We start from the raw sequence: 20448 nt of genomic DNA on the forward strand, positions 1-20448 counted from the left end.
AACAAGAGAACTAATCATCAAAAAATGTAGACGACAGAATATAGATTTCCTTTTTTTTTTATCTCTATTCCCGTTCAAATCATTTGATTCGGTTCAATTATATCTCCCATCGAAGTTGAAAGACAATGAAGTACGTTTGACGCATTTTTATTATAGAAAAAACGAAAAATTCAACACGCTTTTTACGGGAATAGAATTTTAAAGTGGAAGATTTAAAATCTTCGAGATCTCTCGACGCTAATAATGATCAAATGCTTGACAAACAACGAATGATAATCAAGTCAGTGATCGATAATAAACGAACGCGATACAGTTAAAATATCAGATATATTACATTTATCCAAATTTATCATTGACGAGTATTCAGTAAATTTGGATTATTAAATCAATAGAAACTTTTTGAATAATCACAATAGATATATTCTTAGATAAATGATCTTCGCCTTTATCGTGAAATAATTGAAACGTTATTGAAATCCGTGAATTTATTCTAACACGATTGCAAATATAATATATCGAATGTAAACAAAAATCTTTCGTAGGTTGAAATGTTTCTGTCCTTCTTTCTCTCTCTCTCTCTCTCTCTCTATCTATCTATCTATCTATCTATCTATCTATCTATCTATCTTCTTTTCGAAACTTTATTTACGTCCTGTAACAACTTTAGCCCGACGAGGTACTCCCAGCGAAGTAATGCCGTTGCCAGATGAAATTCGATAAGAGAGCTTCGCGTCGCGCATCCACTCGACGTTCGCGTAGATTGTTACACTCGTCTTTGGATAAATGAAGACAAGCATGGCGTGTTCCAAAATGGATGAAGAATTTCTTTTTCTTTAGTTTCCTTGGAAAGAAGTAAAAAAAAAAAAAAGAAGAATAAAGAAAGAAAGAATCTCGTTTCTTATTTGCCAGAAAGATAGAGAAAGAGAGAGAGAGAGAGAGAGAGAGAGAGAGAGAGAGAGATCAAACCGAGATGGATAAACTTGAGAGAGAACAAGAGAGATAAAGATAGAGATAGAAATAGAGATAGAGAGAAAGAGAAAGAGAGAGAGAGAGAGAGAGAGAGAGAGAGAGAGAGAGAGAGATGAGAAAAGAAGAAACGAAAAAGTAAAATGGCTACCCAGACACGATGGAATCATTTGTCTAGGAAGCGGCCGTTCTCGACAAACATAGGACGAGGCAACACGCAATGGATCGATTCGCGTAATCGAGGGTGAGATGATGGAACGGTGTAATACTCATGGAGCTACCCGTCGCGTTATCGCGACATTTATCTGCGAGACGTTCCATGCCCGATATTCTATTATATCCTACGCCATTGTAATCCATTACTCGTCAGTCCATTCGGCGAACTCGTCTACTCGCGTATTCTCATGCCCCTCAGTCCTCCGATGTGTCTGTCCGTTACACGAGTTTATTAATCACGCAATATTCCTAAATATCGATGCTGCTCGTTAGAAGGTCGTTAAGTTTTCTCTCTATATCTATCTCTATATCTATATCTAGATATCTTACTCCACTAACTATATCGCGATATGGTAGATACGAGCGAATGAAAAAATTTATCTCCTTCGGAATTATTGGAAAAAAGAAAAGAGAAGTTGAGAGAAGAAAATAGAAAAAAAAAAAGAGAGAGAAAGAAGGAAGAAGAAATTCTGAACTCTATTTAAATTCCTATATCTCTAATAATTATTATTATGATAATAAAGTAAAAAAAAAAAAAAAAAAAAAAAGAGAGAGAGAGAGAAAAAAAAAGGAAAAAAAAGAAGAAAAAATAGTTCGAGTTGAGACACCACTCCGCAACACCGGATTGCGTTAATTTGGGGATATGACGAGAATCGTGCATATATGTAGTTACTTGCGTTTTACCATAATTAGGGTCGATGTAACGTAGCTGTCACTATAATGTGCCGTATAATTTATCTACGAGACATCCGGCGTGTCGATATTCCATTACATCCTACGCCACTGTAATCCATTATTGGTACGTCCACTACTACACGAATGCGAACGCGAGCGTTGCTATTTATTCACCGCGTCGCTATTATTAATCCCATAATTATTCGCGTAATATAGACAAATATACAGAAGGACGAAGGTCATTAATAGCTTACGATAATGCGAGATCAACGTTATTTATGCATCGGCGCGTCTCTGCCAATGTAATTGCGTTTTATATAATTTAATGACAAACGTTAATGAAATTATTACTCGATTTTCGGACGCGTATCGATGAGATTACCGTTGTTAAAATTAGACTACCTAAACGTTTCTCTCTCTCTCTATCTATCAATCTCTATCTCCCTATTTCTCTCTCTCTCTCTCTCTCTCTCTCTCTCTCTCTCTCTCTCTCTCTTTATCATTCACTTTTCATACGATAACGTTAAAACAACAAGATGATTACTATCCAAAGAAAAGAACTATACGAGATTTTGTAAAAGCCGATATCGTTATTCTCTTTCCTTTTCTTTTTTTTCTTTTTAATAGAAACAAAATCAAAAAGAATAAATTTATGATCCCTTCATTTGGTTTAATTGCCATTTTTATTGTCGTCGCTGGGATAACATAGTCAACGAAATCCTTTTGTCTACATCCTACCTCAATACCTACATTCTGTAATCTTCTAAAATATCATTGGGAAATACCCTAGGTTTTGTACTTTTCTGCCTTTTAAAGTACATCCACAAAGCTTACAAATGCTAAGAAACATATGTTTTGGATTACCTCTTCTTATCCCTTTTTGCTGAACGGATGCTTAATTCTTTTCTTATAAATCATTTTGAAAGAATTCCAAAGGATTATGATAAAATGAAGATAAATGAATTTAAAAAAATACAATTGATCTATTATAAATGGCGTATAAAAATATAGAAAGATAAAATTGTTAAAATGATGATTTATTGCACGAAAATACATAGTATGTATCTAATTACAATAAACAATAGTAAGAATACTCACGTTACAAGTTACAAACTTTACTACAACATTTTCACATAAAGAATAATCTCAAAGATTATCATCATCGTTGAACGAAATGATTGATTTACGTATTTAATGTCCGAAAATTTTAAAGTTCGATGAATTACACTGGACACGAATTTATTACGAGTATGTCTTTCTATAAAACTCATAATCCTTTCGTGATAATCCGATTTGACCGGGGCCAGTCTAACCGAAAGATCGATGAATGAAACGCAATGGAGACAGATCGATGAAAATATACGGAAGAAGAATTTTTTTCCATTGGATTTTTCTCTTTTCTTCTTCCTTTTTATTTTTTGGATTTTTCTCTTTTTTCTTTTTGCTATTATATATATATTTTTTTTTATTATTTCTCTACTTTCTCTCTCTCTCTCTCTCTCTCTCTCTCTCTCTCTGTCTGTCTGTTCTTCTCCAAATCACAGGTAACACACTGTAATTCCACAGTAATTCCAAACAAAATCTCTGCCGTTGATCGATCGGCACAGAGTTCTGAATTTTTCTTTTCAAATCCACAAGCCAGTCCGTCGTTCCTTTTATCGGATCAGTCGTAGCTTTGATATAAAATGTCAGAGGCATCGAGTATGCCGTGTTACTCTCTTTCTCTTTTCTCTCTCTCTCTCTCTCTATTCTCCTCTGCTCACTATTTCTACGTAGAACCGAAAGTAGATACGAGAAGTGGCGAAGTGCGAAGTTATAATGGCCGTACGAAAAAGTTAAGAGCATTACGTCGCATAAGTCTAGTTCTCCCTCCTCTCGTTCCCCAACCACGAGTGATTTGCATTTTTTACCTGAAGAAGAGAGAATTTTCATATTCCTTTCCTCTTCCTTCCCTTCTCTTCCTCTCTCTCTCTCTCTCTCTCTCTCTCTCTCTCTCTCTCTCTCTCTCTCTATCTATCTATCTATCTATCTATCTATCTATCTATCTATCTATCTATCTATCAATATTTCTCTCTCTCTTTCTTCCTTTATACTTTAGTTCGTGAGCCATACAACCTATCGTATAATGCTTGTTATACAGGAAAGAGTTAGTTTTGAAATGGGAATATTTATCGTGAGACCCGTAGAGCCACTAGCACCATAGAGAGCGGTGGCTGTGCGTCGTTCGATAAAACGGAGACGCCTTCGGCGCCGTCGCGCGTCCTCTTCGCGTTCTCGCTCGAGCACGTACAACATATGTACTTACTTATGTACATATATATATATACATATATATACATATATATATATATATATCTACATATGCATGTATCCATGTAGGTGGAATCCTGTCCTTCTTTTCCAAATGGAAATACGAGTCGTGAATAAGCGTCAAAGCCTTAATATTCCCGGTGAGCGGTTGTTCCAAAGATAAAAAGAACGAACGGGTAAGAGAAAGGGGAGAGAAACAGAGAGAGAAAGAAAAAAAAGGGGTGGGGGTGGAAGGAGGAAGAGAAAGAGAAAGAGAGAGAGAGAGAGAGCCAATCGCATGCACCTACATCCGAGCTGTCATCATCGTTCGCGATAAGAGCAAAGAGCAAAGTGGCTGTCAACGAGACAAACGAGCCCACATCGATAGGACTCTTGGTAGTGATCGATACATGAACAAAAAGAGCGAGTAAAGTAATCATTGTAGAGAGAAATAGAGAGAGAGAGAGAGAGAGAGAGAGAGAGAGAGAGAGAGAAAGTAAAAAAGAGATAGATGAATAAAAAGAAAGAAAGAGAAAGAGAGATAGAAGACTCCAGGAGCCAAAGCCACCAAAAATCCTGTCAACTTTATCCCGCTATCGAAGATCCTGAGCTCTCGGTCCCTCTCTTTCTCTCCGGCAAAGTTGGCTCGGCGAAAGATCACACTAACAGAAGCGACGCAGTGGTAACGGGAGCGGGAAGAGCTCGAGGGATCATGCTGGTCTCTCTGCCCCTCCACGTTTCGCTTCCACGATCTCCGTCCTACTTTCCGCACCGAGCATCGATCCTACTCTTCTCCTCTCTCTCTCTCTCCCTCTTTCCCCCACACACTCTTGCTCTTTCTTTCTTTCTCTGCCCCTCTCTCGCTCTTTCTCTCTCTCTCTCTCTCTCTCTCTCTCTCTCTCTCTCTCTATCGTACTCGCTGGTAGATATATGCGGTTGCAAAAGAGAGGGGGCGTGAGTACAACACCACGAATAGTATAGGTGGGATAAAGGGGATGGCTTGGTGGGGAGGTACAGGAAAGTCACGTGGAAGGGATAATTAAACTGACACAAGCGTACCGTTCTGACACGACGTTACGGAAGGACGAAGAAAGGTTACCATGGCTACGTGGATGGGATCCGGCCAATCCTGATCTTCCTCGTAGGCGTGGTCTCTACATTGGCCACCGAAAGCCCTCTCTCTTTCTCGCTCCCTCTCTAAACCAGTCGCTCGAATCCTACCCCTCTCTTCTGGTTCTATACCGACGGTAGGGAGTAGGAAGGAGAGAGAGAAATAAAGGAGGGGAGAACCCTTGGTTAGAGGGAGAAAAGCAGAGAGAAGAAAGGTAGAGGTAGGTCGCTACGAACTGCCGGTACTACCCGATTCCAACGGGCGCGTACAAACGTATCATGCTGGGTAGGGCCGGTGCCGAGATGCCGGCTTGTAAACGAAACCAGTTTGCTATCCGATACGATCCAGGCAAGAGCGGCCTCGCGCGATATATCCACGAGCGAAGATCGCTGGTACCAACGAGGATCCGCACTCTCGGTGAGAGAGGCACCAGGATGTGGGGATAGAAAATCACCTGACATCGAGGACAGAAGAGAACGCAAGTCCTCGAGAAGATCCCAGCTAGAAGTAGGCATTCCTTCGTAAATCAAAAAGCATCTGAGAACAGGAACGACACATCATTGCTCCTCTATCGGCTGAGACTTCTCGTTTAGTTATCGTATCTCGTAAGATCGTTGAAGAATATCTGAATTCTTTACAAGGGTGTCTTCGAAATTATTGCCTGGATCGTGCTCGCGTTTCGATGAGGGAAGAAAAAAGAGGAAGAAGAAGAGAAAGAAGTCGATAGGAGACATTGCGTATATGTACGTTGGTTTTTCTTCATTGTGTAAGATAAGTGTAATTTAGTGGACTGTCCAGTGACTAACGAAATCGGTAGAATTTAATGAACGATATTAATGAACGAGAGAAATGATCTTCGTGATCGAGCCTTAGTGAAATTTTGTTTTCCATCTTGTTCGAGAAAGGAAGGAAAGATATGAGTCATCTGACATGAGAGGCACGAGAAGAAAGTACAAATCGGAACGGCGGGAATCCTGAGACAATGACGAAGGCGGTAACAACATCGATGCTCTGAAAAGCAACAAGAAAAATCAAAAGAACAAAAGTTAGCAAGAAGAAACGAACAAATTAAAAGGCACATTCTCAGACAATCTTTCGTTGATATAATCGGTTCGTGAAACTTTCGGGCTCGAGATGTCGGCAGTAGCACCAGCTGGAACCGGTGCTACGGCGCCAACAACAAACGGCCCGATTGTTCCCGCTCCGGTTTTTGCCTTACCGACGTTGTCCTTCACCGTCGGCCAGGTTGCAACGGTTTGCGAAACATTGGAAGAGAGTGGGGACATCGAAAGATTGGCTAGGTTCCTTTGGAGTCTTCCCGTTGCACATCCTAACATCCAAGAATTGAATCAGAGCGAGGCAGTGCTCAGAGCTCGTGCGATAGTTGCCTTTCATTCGGGACATTACAGAGAACTCTATAATATCTTAGAGAGACATAAATTCACCAAGGATTCTCACGGCAAATTGCAAGCTATGTGGCTCGAGGCACATTATCAGGAAGCTGAAAAACTTCGTGGTAGACCTCTCGGCCCTGTCGATAAATACAGAGTACGAAAGAAATTTCCATTGCCAAGAACGATTTGGGACGGCGAACAAAAAACTCATTGCTTCAAAGAAAGAACTAGATCATTGTTAAGAGAATGGTACCTTCAGGATCCTTATCCCAATCCTGGAAAGAAGAGAGAACTTGCTGCTGCCACTGGTCTAACACCGACGCAGGTTGGTAATTGGTTCAAAAACCGAAGGCAGAGGGATCGTGCTGCTGCAGCAAAGAACAGGTATATGTAAATCAATTTTCTTTCTTTTCTCTCTTTCTTCTTCTTTTTTTTTTTTTATTTTTTCCATTATTTTCTTTTTTCTTTTTCTATTCTTTTTCTTCCTTTTTATCTGCTCGATCATCCATGCCAACTTGCTTCTAGATTTAAATTAGAGAGATATTAGCCTTTAAAAAGGGACTGATGTCTCTTTTTAAAATAAAATATATACATGGGTATATAAATCTATAAACTCCGATCGAATGATCGACTCGTCTTTAAAGGGATGTGTTTATTAAATAAATAATAAATGGCTCCCTATTGATACATTCTTTAAATAAATAAATCATTCTACGATCTTTAAATTCGAACTTTGAATGACACTATTGATTATTAAACGACAACGATCTCTTCATCGAATTCTCTATCTTTCTCTCTTGCTCTCTTTCTTTCTTTCTTTTTCTCCTTCGCTCGTTCGTTCGCTCGCTCGCTCGCTCGCTCGTTCGCTCGATCCTTCTCTCTGTTACTTCCGAGAGCAACGAGGAAAATAATCTTCTTCTTTGAGATAAGTCTATGGTGGTTGTTCGCGTACATGACGCGAAAGATTTGTTCATTAAGTAGCGTTTAATGGAAGTTAATCGCAAAACGATTAGTGGTTTAGGTCCCTTTAGCCAGATTGTTGTACTGTGTCGTCGACAAACGAGCCTTTGTGCCCGCCCCAAGGTCCCCGTTTCAAGGGTCGCGTAATTTCATTTTGACGTCCGACGGAGGGTCGCTGCCGTCGGGCGAACAACGATTTTCGAATTACGTCTTTCAAATTGTATTTCAACGTTGTTTTCTCTCTCTCTCTCTTTCTCTTTCTCTCTTTTTCTCTCTGTCTTTCTCCCTCTCTCTCTCTCTCTCTCTCTCTCTTTCCCGAGATGGTTTCTACGTACGACTGTTCGACGTCGAGATAATATTCAAATCGTTTTCAGACGCACGACAACCCTCGTCGTCTCGTTCTTCTTCGATAAAATAGAAAATAAACGAATCGAAACGAGTATTCGAGATTATTTTGTTCACTTCTTTTTTTTTTTTTTTTCCTTCCCGAAAATCGTAAAAATATCTTAACCTTTTTTCGCGAACCCTAATTTATATTATACCCAATGCATTGACCGTGCTCTATTTTTCTTTTTCTTCTTTCTTTTATTCCTTTTCACATAAGTATTTGCACAAATGAGATCGTAAAATTGTTAATTTAATTCGATATATCAGTGATCTGTCATTATTCGTTGATTAGAAGAGGGACAATTTCGAGTTTAAGATGATAGGGAAATAAAAGAAAAGAAAATAAGCTATGAAAATAATAAAAGTAAAAATAAATTATAGACAAGACCGTTAGAAACGCATTTATTGTAGAAAATTGCCAGGCGTTTATATTATATTGTCGTTTATCATTTCTAAATGATGTCAGAAAACAAATCCCTCGTAGAAGAGAAAATTTTGGTCGGGGTTTTTCCCGTAGGATCAGCGATCACTATGAAAATCTCTATGTCATAAATGTTGGAGGCTTGTTAGAAAGAAAAGAAGCTGGTGGCCATGGTAAACGACTATATCTCTCGTCTTATTTGATTTACGACACTTCTTCGAAAACTGCAATTTCTCTTTCACCTAAGTAAACATAATGTTTCTCTCATTTTCGCTTTATATTCTTCGAGAGATACTGTTCCCTTTTTTTAGTTTGTTTTCTTTCCTCCTTTGTCTCATTTTCTTTTTCTTCTACCTCGTTCTTTCCCGTCTCTCTCTTTTCTATTTTTTCTTTACATCAAAATCTTTCAATAATCTTTTTCCGACGGCTTGAAAACCCCATAACGTAGTAAATAACTAAATTAACTTACTTACGTGGACTTACCTGAAAACATTCGTTGAATATATTTTAATAGAATTTACCGACCGCGCGATTTAAATCGCATGATTATTATATTGAAAAGAATAATAGAAATCTTAAATCGAATGAAAGTATTGGATTGAAGGAAAATACGACGTGGGTATGAAATTTATTTGCCTGTTTCTCAACGATTGATCGTCGTGGTGCGACGTAAACGAAAGAAAAATCGTTTGACGGATAGCTCAGTGACGATTACCGGTGACCGTCATGCCGATGAATGTATTAAAAAAAACGAACAACGACGATATGCCTAATAAAGGTCTAGAACTTGATAATGACAATCTAGCTTAATATATACGTCGTTAAAGAATCGAGTCACGTATCCTTGTCTCTCTCTTTCTCTCTCTCTCTCTCTCTCTCTCTCTCTCTCTCTCTCTCTCTCTCTCTCTCTCTCTCTCTCTGCCTTTATGTAGAATTCGTCGAATGTGCATGCACTCGCATCGAAAGTTACAACTACGACCCATATCTGTCGCCATGCGCGCTCGTCTATAATTATTGCGCTCTGAATGAAGTCATTAATAGTCATTATCTACGTCTACGGTGTAATTGATATATCGTTAACGGTCGACGATCGTCCAGGCATACTGGTCTAATTGATTTTGATGAGCTCCTGCAATCGGTAAGATTACACGTTTAAAGTTGAACTACGTCTTTAAACGGTATCAATGTTTAACGTATTAAACATCATCGAAATTACAATCAGAATAATCTATACTATTGATTAAGTGTTCAATTATTCGTTGAATAATATCTGGATAGTTATTTAGATATTTGATGGAAATAATGGAAGGAAATATCGTACAATGTTAGGTATCTATCATCGATGACGTAAAGATGTTCTTCTGTTCTTGGATCAAGGCCACGTTTTCTTACAGATAAACCAATGTACCTTCGTATATATGTATGCATATACGATGTATCAACGTCGACGAAAAGCTTCTCTCAAAAGAAAGAAAGAAAGAAAGAAAGAAAGAAAGCAAGAAACAGAAAGAGAGAGAGAGAGAGAGAGAGAGAGAGAAGAGATGCACAGTTTCCTTCAGAAGCATCGATCCGCGTATAGATATTCCAAAGTCTCGACGTCTCGTCCTTTCCTGATTTCTCTTTTATATTTCCATCCCTATTCCTTCATAGACAATCTGCATATCTATCGCGACTCTCTACGTCAATTCAAAATTTTTTGAATTCCCTCATCCAGTTCGCGTAACGCGGACGATATCTCACGATGAATAAATAACAATACGACAATATTATATATTATTACATTAACATGAAACGATATATCCGGTAATATCCTCTGCCAAAATTACGGCTTTACAATTTCATGAAAATCAATGATATTCCGGAAAATATGAAAATGAACGTATTCAATGTTTTTACTATTTATACACACACACAAGCACATATATATATATATATATATGCATAAATCAATATTTAATTTGAAGATAATTGTTATAAAAAAATCTTTTTCGCAGTAAAAAATTTTAATAGAAACTTAGGACAAGAAATCTCTCTCCCTCGTTCTCTTTCACTATCAAAACGCGTACTATATATCGCCGTTGTCGTCATCGTCTGGGGTAGGTAGGGCAGATAGTATTATATATAGACTGAGTGCAGTATCCGCCCGGAGGATCCTGCAAGGTCCTTTCAGAAATGTCGATCCGCATACTGGCAAGCTCGCGGTATATTTTCGCGGTCCAGCGAGCGAGTTATTCAATATGCTCAACCCCAAAAGCCCTGGAGCCATCTCCGTGCTTGCACGTTCTACTCGTTCGCACACCTTTGAATATCCAAGCGTGTAGGAATTCGCATACACGCATTCTCTACATCGTAACATACATATAATATATATTATATATTACATATTATATATATATAAAATATATATATATATATATATATTCGGTCCACGTTAGGTCACGTTCTACGCTTTACAAAGAACGAACTTGTACAATGTACGAACCGAAGTTCCGTCGCAGTCAGGAAGTTAATGTAAATGTTAAGGGGAATAATTCATAAGGTACCTAATTCATAACGATCGTTATTAATCTATCAACGATCTCAACTTGACTTTCCACCGAATAATATTTGTGTGCGCGCTTATGTGAATTTCCTTATATCCCTTCAACAAAAAAAAAAATAAAAAAAATAAAATAAAAAGAAAAGAAAAGAAAAGAAGAAAAAATACACACGTAGACACATATATAAATTCTTTTCGTAAAACGTTTATCGAAAGATAAAAAGAGAATCGTCTAAATCGTCGTCGTTGCCGTGAAAAGGCGACTCTGAAAAAAAGCTTCAATTCGTAAATATTCGATTCGATAGGAAGGCTCCTTACGTAGGAAGGAGACGAGAGAAAACAAGAGGGGTTTTGCTCGAGGGTGCGTGTTAGAAGAGTGGGGATAACCACCACGGAAACCCTCGCGTTCTCTTCGGGAGTAGCTTTAGTCGTCGAATGCGTATAGAGTCGTATATATATATATACATATATATATATATATATATACACACAGACACACGCCTACACACATATATACGTTCACGTTCGCGCTCGTACGCCCTTACTTCGTCTTCTCCACCTCCGACGAGTTATCAGATTTTGATAAAGTCCCGGGTGTATTAGAGAGCTACGCTGTTTGCGTTTCCACGCAGATCCTGTCTGGCTGGCACCTCCTCGTATATTCCCATCCACCCCATCCCATACCTCTTGTTCTTCCATCAGCATCTTCGCTCTTTCGTTCGTTCGTTCGTTCGTTCGTTCTTTCGTTCTTTCATTCGTTCGTTCCTTCGTACGTACGTACGTACGTACGTACGTACGTCTTCCTTTTTTCATCATCGCGAAAACCTCACCACGACATCCTTCGCAAAAAAAAAAAAAAGAAAAGCGACACAATTTAATGCGAAAAGCGAGGTCAAATATTTTTCTTCCTTCTTAGATTCGTTTTCTTTTCTTTCCTTTTTTTTTCTCTCTTTCTTTTTTCTCATCTCTTCATTTCCTTTTCATACCACCTAACATTAAATTCTTTCCCCGAGTTACTTTACTTCCTTAATACTCTTACGCTTTTCCTTCAATTTTGTTCCCTCACTCGTGAGACGGCCAATCGATCGTAACAATCCTGACGCGTGAGATTTTATTTATTATTATATACTTATAGTCTTTGTTATGGAACAGACGTGCGTGGTGCGTTCGATGATGAAGACAGAAAAAAATAAAGAATGAAAAAGAAGATGAAAAAAGGATGAGAGAAAAAAAAATTAAAAAAAGAAAAAAGAGAAAGAAGAAGAAGACGAAGAAAAAGAAATTCCTTTTACGACACGGATCATTCATTCATTCAGACACACGTACCTTTTACGATAGACATTCAAGCACTTATTTACTAGATTCAAACCGGACCGTTCCCGTATTCTATTCGTGTCTGGTTTGATGAAAAATCGTAATTCGTCTCGTGTCGTTAAAAATGATAATGGCCAAGGCAAGATTTCTCCAAAGATTTTGCGATTAACGTCCGTTTTCATGATTTATGTCCCATACCGTGGATCTTACAACGATGAGAGAAGCTCTCCTCAAAGCTTTCGAATCATTACCGCGTCTACGAGCCTTCCGGTACCTTCTTCGAGTCACGGTCAAGTGTCACTCAGAGGACACCTCCGTTATCTTGATGACCTTAAACGAGAAAGGAGTATACAGAAGACGTGCGAATGTCATCGTCGTTACGCAATCTTTCGTCTTTGCGAAAAACGCATTCTTCTCTATCTTTCTCTCTCTTTTTCTCTTTCTCTTTCTTTCTTTCTTTCTTTCTTTCTCTCTTTCTTTCTCTTTTTAACGACTCCTAGATGGGACAAAGTTCTTCCGTGTGTGCAATTGCAGATGAACGACGACTGTACGACAAGGAGAATTCTGTTGTTAAAGAAAAAAGAAAGGAAAAAGAAAGAGAGAGAAAAGGAAAAGAAGAAGAAAACAAGAAAAACTAAAATATTACTATAATCGAGATGAATAGAGACCCCGTTGACATTATTTCTCACATACATACATACACAGATAGATAGATAGATAGATAGATGGATGGATGGATGGATACATAATTTTCTCTAACGAAATTATACCGCATTTACTTACTGCAATAAACCTTTTATTCGCATAATCAAAACTTACAACTCGAAAGTTTACATTCCCTTCGAATGATTTATTTATTTCGAATGATTTTTCTTTATCATAGATCTATGTTAGAAGGATCGTATGAGTAGAGGTAATTTGTGGAGAAGCAAATTCAAAGTCGAGTGAATCGTTTAATCGCGCATCATGGAAATTGTATTTCGAAACGTTAGTCATCGAGACTAGTGGAGACGCGTTCAACCGTATTAGTCGGGATAATGACTGAAGAGTAGATACATGGAGAGAGAGATCGAGAGAGAGATCGAGAGATCCAGAGAGAGAGAGAGAGAGAGAAAGATAGAGAGAGAGATTGCCAAAAGCCGGAGCTAGCAAAAGAAAAGACGAGTTGGTAGGATCGACGCGCGAAGAGCGAAGACAAAGGCAATGATTAATTCCACGTTGGATGTCGAGGATCATTAGCGGCAGACTGCCATGACACCTGCTCGCACGAGCCCTTCGTGATAGATTACAGGGGCCCAACAGTCAAGGAAAGAGAAAGAGAAAGAGTGAGAGTGAGAGAGAGAGAAAGAATCTCACATTGGATCGTCCAAGCCGGATTACTAATGATTCCGTATTTCGACGTTTCTGAACGATATTCAGGAAGCGATGAAAAAGAACTCTAACACGGAGAGTAGTAGGTATGTACTACTACGACTTGGCATTCAGGGTGGCCAAGAGAATTCGCGTGGCAGCTTTTTGTCAAAAGATTGTCACGACGTAACGTGATTGATGGGCTTTCTGCTACTTTTGGTAGAACGTTTTGTGCCAAACCAACGAGAGAAAGAGAGATAGAGAAAGAGTGTATGTAAGAGAGAGAGAGAGAGAGAGAGACCAGATACTATCGCGTGAATTCGTCCTCTGTTTAGGAGAGGAGACCGCTCTGGGAAAAACGGTAAATTAATAAGGCCCGAAATCGTCAGGGTGTGATCGGGTGTTCGCGTGAAACGAGGAACCGTCCAAAAAGGGAAGAGAAATAAAAAAGAAAAATGAAAAAAGAAAAACGACAGTGCTGTCTCTCTCTCTCTCTCTCTCTCTCTGTCTCTCTCTCTCTCTCTCTCTCTCTCTCTCTGTCTCTCTCTCTCGAAACGATTTTGCATCGGAAGGAACGATTGTTGCATCATTATCGTCATCATCATTATCATGGGGTCGGTTCCCTAATTGAATTTGTCATATCCAACATTTTTCAAAAACTTTCATTTTATGTTCGGCCAAGGAATCGAACTTATCGATACGTTTCGTTAAACATAATTTTTCTTGTTTTGTATTTGTTGCTATTATTCCTTTTTCATTTATTTTTTGTTTTGTTTAGTTCCTCGTCGAAGATAAAAAGTCTTTTTCTTGTATACAGAAAATAGAGAGAGTAGACTATACGGTCTCGTATTACATCAATCCGCGTTATACGAGTCACATAAGTAATACAATTTCAATATTATCGTATTTCCGATATATATTCTCCGTTGTGTCCCATTAAAAACATCAGATATTTGAAAATGTTCAAATTAGATGTTACACGATTTTATAACATACCTAGTGTTATACGAGTCGCGACAGATCAATACGATTACGATACGACTAACAATAGAATATTTTCGACTCTGTCATCGTAATCAATCAGAAATATTTTAGATAATGATATTATATATGTGTTACATTTATGTATTTATATAATCGATATGGATACATATTGTTAACATACAAATGATAATTACTTCTTTCGTTCAATACGAACGTCGTGTTATATTATCAGTAATTGGGCACAGGTTTCTGAAAGATTTCGAATGAAAGAAAAGGAAAGAAGGATGGGAGGAAGGAAAGAGAAGAAGATAAAGAAAAAAGGAGAATGAAGAGGAGGAGGAGGAGGAGGAGGAGGAGGGAGGAAGGAAGGAAGGAAGGAAGGAAGGAAGGAAGTAACAAAAATAGGTAATTGATGTGCGTGGGGCAGCTGTCACTTATTTCCGCGACTATCGCTTTTTGTTTCATGACGAGTGTTAAGAGAAAAGAGAAAGAGAGAAAAAAAGAGAGAGAGAAAGAGCCCGGTGGCTGTTTTCACGGGATCGCCATGGGGGTTCCCCTTTCTGATCCCGTACATACATATCTCGCGTATTAGATCGTTCGCGCGAGTTGCTTGATACACACGTGTGTGTCCTGCGTGCGAGTTAGCAACCTAGTAGTAGAAAGGGACAGTAGGAGGAAATATTAGGGCGAGATATTGGACCACAAGTTACTAATTCGTTCGGTGATATCGATTCTGTTCTCGAAATCGTTCGGTGACGTGCATCGAGCAATTTCTCTCGCATCTTAGCTCTCTCCCTTTTCCTATCCAACAGTCAATACTCTTCTTCTATTCTATCGTTTACTATCGAATGCTGATCCTTTGTCCTTGTCTTATGGGTAGAAAAAGAGAGAGAGAGAGTAGTAGTAGTATGTGCCAACGACACACATCGTTTACCGAACCGATTCTCATCACGCCCACTTTCGTGCTCGATACCTATGTATGTTCGAAAGAGATCGTTTATTATTACCATTATTATTATTATTATTATTATTATTATTATTATTATTATTGTCGATATTATTTGATCGATACACGAGACATTTCCTTGATACAAGTTAGCTCCGACGAATCCTTCCTTTCTCTTTCTTTCTTTTTCTTTTTTATTTTTTAATTATTATCCTCAAAAACGAATGCTATTGAGAATGTTAAAAAAAAAGTCGAAGGTGTCCTAAGTTGGCAGGCCTATCCATTTCTACTATCTCCTTTGTTTTCGTCTCGAATGATGATGCCTAAGAAGAAAGAGAAATAGATGGACAAATATATATATATATATATATATATATATATATATATATAGAGAGAGAGAGAGAGAGAGAGAGAGAGAGAGAGACCGAGAGAATAAGAGAGACAGAGAAAGGAAAAGAGAGATAGATTTAGTAGGATGGTAGTTAGATCATCGATCGCCAACGATCGTTAATCGTAGAGACATAGTAATTGCCGCTCATTAGGGGGCTAAAGGAGCGTATTATGTGGCTTGAAAAGAAGAACGTTCAGACGAGAGAAGAGATGCTGATGGTTAAGGTAGTAAAGATAGAGCTGATGGAGAAGAAGGAAGAGGAAGAAATGGATGAGGGGAAGAAAGAGGAGGAAGAAGAGTAAGAAGAAGAAGAAGAAGAAGAAGAAGAAGAAGAAGAAGAAGAAGAAGAAGAAGAAGTACAAGAGAAGGTGAAGTGAGGTGAGGTGGTGGAAAAAAGAGGGTTCGAGGGAGGGACTCTAGAAGGCGTTGAAAAGAGTACTCGAGGTATATGTATATGTGAAGGGGCTCATGAGGTAACCGATACTCCTCGCAACGCCGCTTTGTTCCGTAGCTGGAAATGAAATATAGCGATGAAACGCCATCTCTTAGGGCTCCTCCCTTTCCTCCGAGAGTACTTACGCGGTACACACGCGCGCACACTCTCTCTCTCTTTCTTTCTCTCATTCTTTCACTCTTTCACTCACTCACTCTTTCATTCACTCATTCACTCACTCACTCACTCGTTCACGCGTTCTTTCGAAAACGACTTTGCGTGACCGAGGTACTATACACAGGTGTTATTAGTCGTTCTACGTTTAATCTTCACGAATTATAATGTCTTCGCGTTAAAACTTAAAATTCATCTAATAAAGATATAAAGATACGCGAACAGTTCTGTTTTCTTTTTTCCCTTTTCTCTTTTTCTTTCCGCCTTTTGGCTACTAACCCTCTCCACACTCTACTCCAACCCCCATCCTATCCCTCTGTTCCTGCCCCCTTTCTTATTAACCCAATAAATTCTTTTGCGGACAAAGAAGAATTGAAATCCGAACGATGATTGAAAGGACGTCGATATTTTTATAACAACGTGATGTTCGTTAATTCGTTTCAATGCGTAGTCGTTTTTAATACCGATCGGAAGGGAGGCTGGGAGATAGAGGAAAAAGGAGGAACAGGAAAATAAAATATGCAGAGTCGAACGGAAGTAAAGTTCTCGTAGCTTTCGAAAATGATGGAAAAAAAGCAAAAAAAAAAAAAAGGGGGAAACGAAAGATTCTCTAGCATCCATTCGTCTTACTACGTACATACATAGATGCGTGCGTAAGTGCATAAGTGCATAGGTACATACGTGCATGCGTTTATACATACTACTGGATTTTTTCATGCAGTAATACCTGCAAAAAAGTAATCTTATTCCTGATTTCTGTATTCCCATAAGAAGACGAAGAAGAAGACGAAGAGGAAGAGAAAAGAGAAGAATAATAAGAAAAACGAGAGGAAGAAGATACACTTGGTTCGAACGTGATTTATTGTACTTTCACAAAGTTTTCTGACGAGGACGAAGAAGAGATACTTCTCAATATATTGGCTGACCCCAATATCGCTCAGCGATACGCTTAAACGAACACAAGGATAACCTGACACCGCTCATTACACCCGTCGAGTAACAACGACTCAACGGATAATTAACGATATCGAGATGCGAAATATGTTGTAGCTCGTTTCAACCTCGACAGAATTTATCAGTCGAGCTCGTTTGAAATAGAAGAGAGAGAGAGAGAGAGAGAGAAAGATCCATCGAAGAACTTCATTTAGGTGTATCTTTTCTTCCTGTACCGCATATAACGGAAATGTGGCTTCGAATGTTCGCGAGATGGCAAAGAGAGAGAGAGAGAGAGAGAGAGAGACAATAATTACTGAATTAACGAGTTGGAGACTCAACGTTACCAACAATGTAAGATAAGTTTTCAACGATAATATGAGACGTTCTAAAATCGATAATCGATCGAGTTACAGATCGATTAGTGTACTCCTTTCTCTGAGAAATCATTACGCATCGAATGAAGATCGATCTCAATCGATCTATCTATCTATCTTCCTATCTCTCTTTCTCTCTATTCCTTTCTACATACATACATATATCCTCGTCGACTTATAAGTGAACTTCGATAACAGCAAATTTACCCCTTTCTTACTATCCTAACTGTTTCCTCGGAAAAGGAAAGTCTCGAGAAAGAAGATCGAGTTAGTAAAGATGATTTCGAGTCGCACCTAAAAAAAGAAACGAGTAGGAGGAAGGAAAGAGTGAAGAAAAGAAGTAAAAGAAACAGAAAGAGAAAGATAAAGAGAGAGCAAAAAAAAAAAAGGAGAGCATCTCTAAGAGGCGAAGGACCTAAAGGACCTAGCCACTACCACCTGTGTGATATAGAGTTCCATCGGTCCGTGATCAGGGTGTCCGATTACCTGCTCGTGGAACCAGGTACGTACCTACCTACGGCGTTTCCAAGGACTACCTCGTATATCGAGATCACATTTTCTCTCTCTCTCTCTCTCTCCCCTCCTTATTCGTCTCCGCCTCGTCTCAACGTCGTGTCTTCTCCTTCTCGTCATTGGTCTTCGACGAGCAGAGAGTTCGGGGGTGTATCGAATGTCCTGCCATCGTGCGGTCTCGTCTACGGTGTCCGGCTACCCCTCGCTCGTTTCACGCTTAATTAAGCGGCTGACAATCTAACCACGAGACGGTTAGCGGCCAGGGGGGCCCTCCGCGATCTTCGGGAACTCGTAAACAGAAGGAATTCCTCGAGCATGAATGAAACGCGTAGAAAGATAGAGATAGATATAGAGATAGAGAAATAGAGAGAGAGAGAGAGAGAGAGACAGAGAAAGAGCGAAGCCAAAGATATCGATCGTCGGCAAGTTTTTAGAACTTTTCGCTCGATTCATGGTTTCTTGATACAAAGAAGGTTCTGGTTACCCGACTCGACGAGAAACGTCGGATATCCTTAGTGCTTCACCAAATGGGCGAGTCCCGTCAGAAAGCATCCGATCGATATATTCCACCTTCTATCATATATCGTAATCCAACTCTGAAATCACCGGGATATGAAAATAGAGAATTTCAAACGTTGATAACGATTAAGAAGAAATTTCAAAAGTGAACGAGGAAGATGGGTGTGATAAATGAACGATCAAAGAACTTTCTCTTTCTCTCCCTCTTTCTCTCTCTCTCTCTCTCTCTCTATCTATCTATCTTCTATCTATTTAGAACATTAAGCTTCCTTTTTCGAACGTCGAAGAGTGAAATTGGCGATCTGGCGAAGAGTTATCGAAGTGAATCGAAGAGAGGCAAGAGAGACAAACGAAGACAGTCAAAGAGAAAGAGAAAGAAAGAGAGACAAATAAAGAGAGAGAGAGAGAGAGAGAGAGAGAGAGAGAGAGAGAGAGAGAGAGAGAGAGAGGATTATATCGGGCAAGTATCGAAGGCATCGTCTCTCGTTTCGTGAGCTACGGCGGATAGTTACACCAGGAGGCGGCCCCAGGTACCTGCTAACAAACGATCCGTAGATGATTTAGCACATATTCTTTACTATGGTGCCTCACTTGCCCGTCCCGATCGCCTTTTATGTTCACCACTAACACCACCAACGCTAGGTATAACTATCACCACGTATAGTACCTGAAGAAAGGGCGGGGGTGGAGTGGGGGTGGTGAGAGGTGAAGGAGGAGGAGGAAGGATGGGGGAGACATGGGTACTCAGGCAACGAAGCGTGATTGTTTTATAATTAAGCCGTTACCGGCCGATGCCATTGGATGGCATACACACAGGAGGCGACTCTCACGTGATTAATTGTTTTCGAATTGAAAATCTATCGCTCGCGTATACCGTCTTAATTTCATTCGGTTCGTCTAGGCCAAAGGCGTCGTTGTCATCGTTGTCGTCGTCGGCGTCGGTGTTTCGACGTACAAACCAAAAACCAATCCATTTTGATTACGACCTAAGCTACTTTTCAAATTACGTTTGTGTCTATCGAAATAAAACAAAAAATAAAAAAGAAAGATGACGATGACGATGGGAATTGTGATGATGATGATGATGATGATGATGATGATTATAATGATTATGATAATGATGACTTGATAAAACACAACTCGGTTATAAATATATTGAAACAATTAGTCTCTTATCTTGTTCTTCTTACAAATAAAAATTCATACACGTAGATAAACTTGACTTTCTAACTCGTAATACTTTTTTCACATCTCTCTCTCTCTCTCTCTCTTTCTCTCTCTCTCTCTCTCTCTCTCTCTCTCTCTCTCTCTCTCGATATATATATATATATATATATATATCTTTCTTTTCCTCTTTCCTGTCCAGTGCGTCACCTTTGCTCCGAAATTCGGCGAGTCTCGAAAGCCGCGCCACATTTAACGGAGCAAATAGACGTTGGGCGTGCGGGCAAAAGGGTGCTGACTGAAAGGCAAACAGTTTAGCTGGAAACAATTGACTGCAGATTGAAGAGAGAGAGAGAGAGAGAGAGAGAGAGAGAGAGAGAGAGAGAGAGAGA

General features: G+C 39.2%; 1 protein-coding gene across 1 annotated transcript in view; it reads left to right on the top strand.

Moving 5' to 3' along the window:
* The first annotated feature begins 5461 nt into the window (after positions 1 to 5461).
* LOC122632734 (homeobox protein SIX6) overlaps positions 5462 to 20448 on the top strand; it is a 43523-nt gene continuing 28536 nt past the window's right edge. Inside the window, exon 1 of the mRNA XM_043819909.1 lies at positions 5462 to 7035. Within this exon, the coding sequence (XP_043675844.1) occupies positions 6392 to 7035 (644 nt within the window). The 5' untranslated portion in view covers positions 5462 to 6391. The remainder of the gene's footprint in view (positions 7036 to 20448) is intronic.

Source organism: Vespula pensylvanica, chromosome 10 (genome assembly GCF_014466175.1).
Source record: "Vespula pensylvanica isolate Volc-1 chromosome 10, ASM1446617v1, whole genome shotgun sequence".
Classification (NCBI taxonomy): Eukaryota; Metazoa; Arthropoda; class Insecta; order Hymenoptera; family Vespidae; genus Vespula; species Vespula pensylvanica.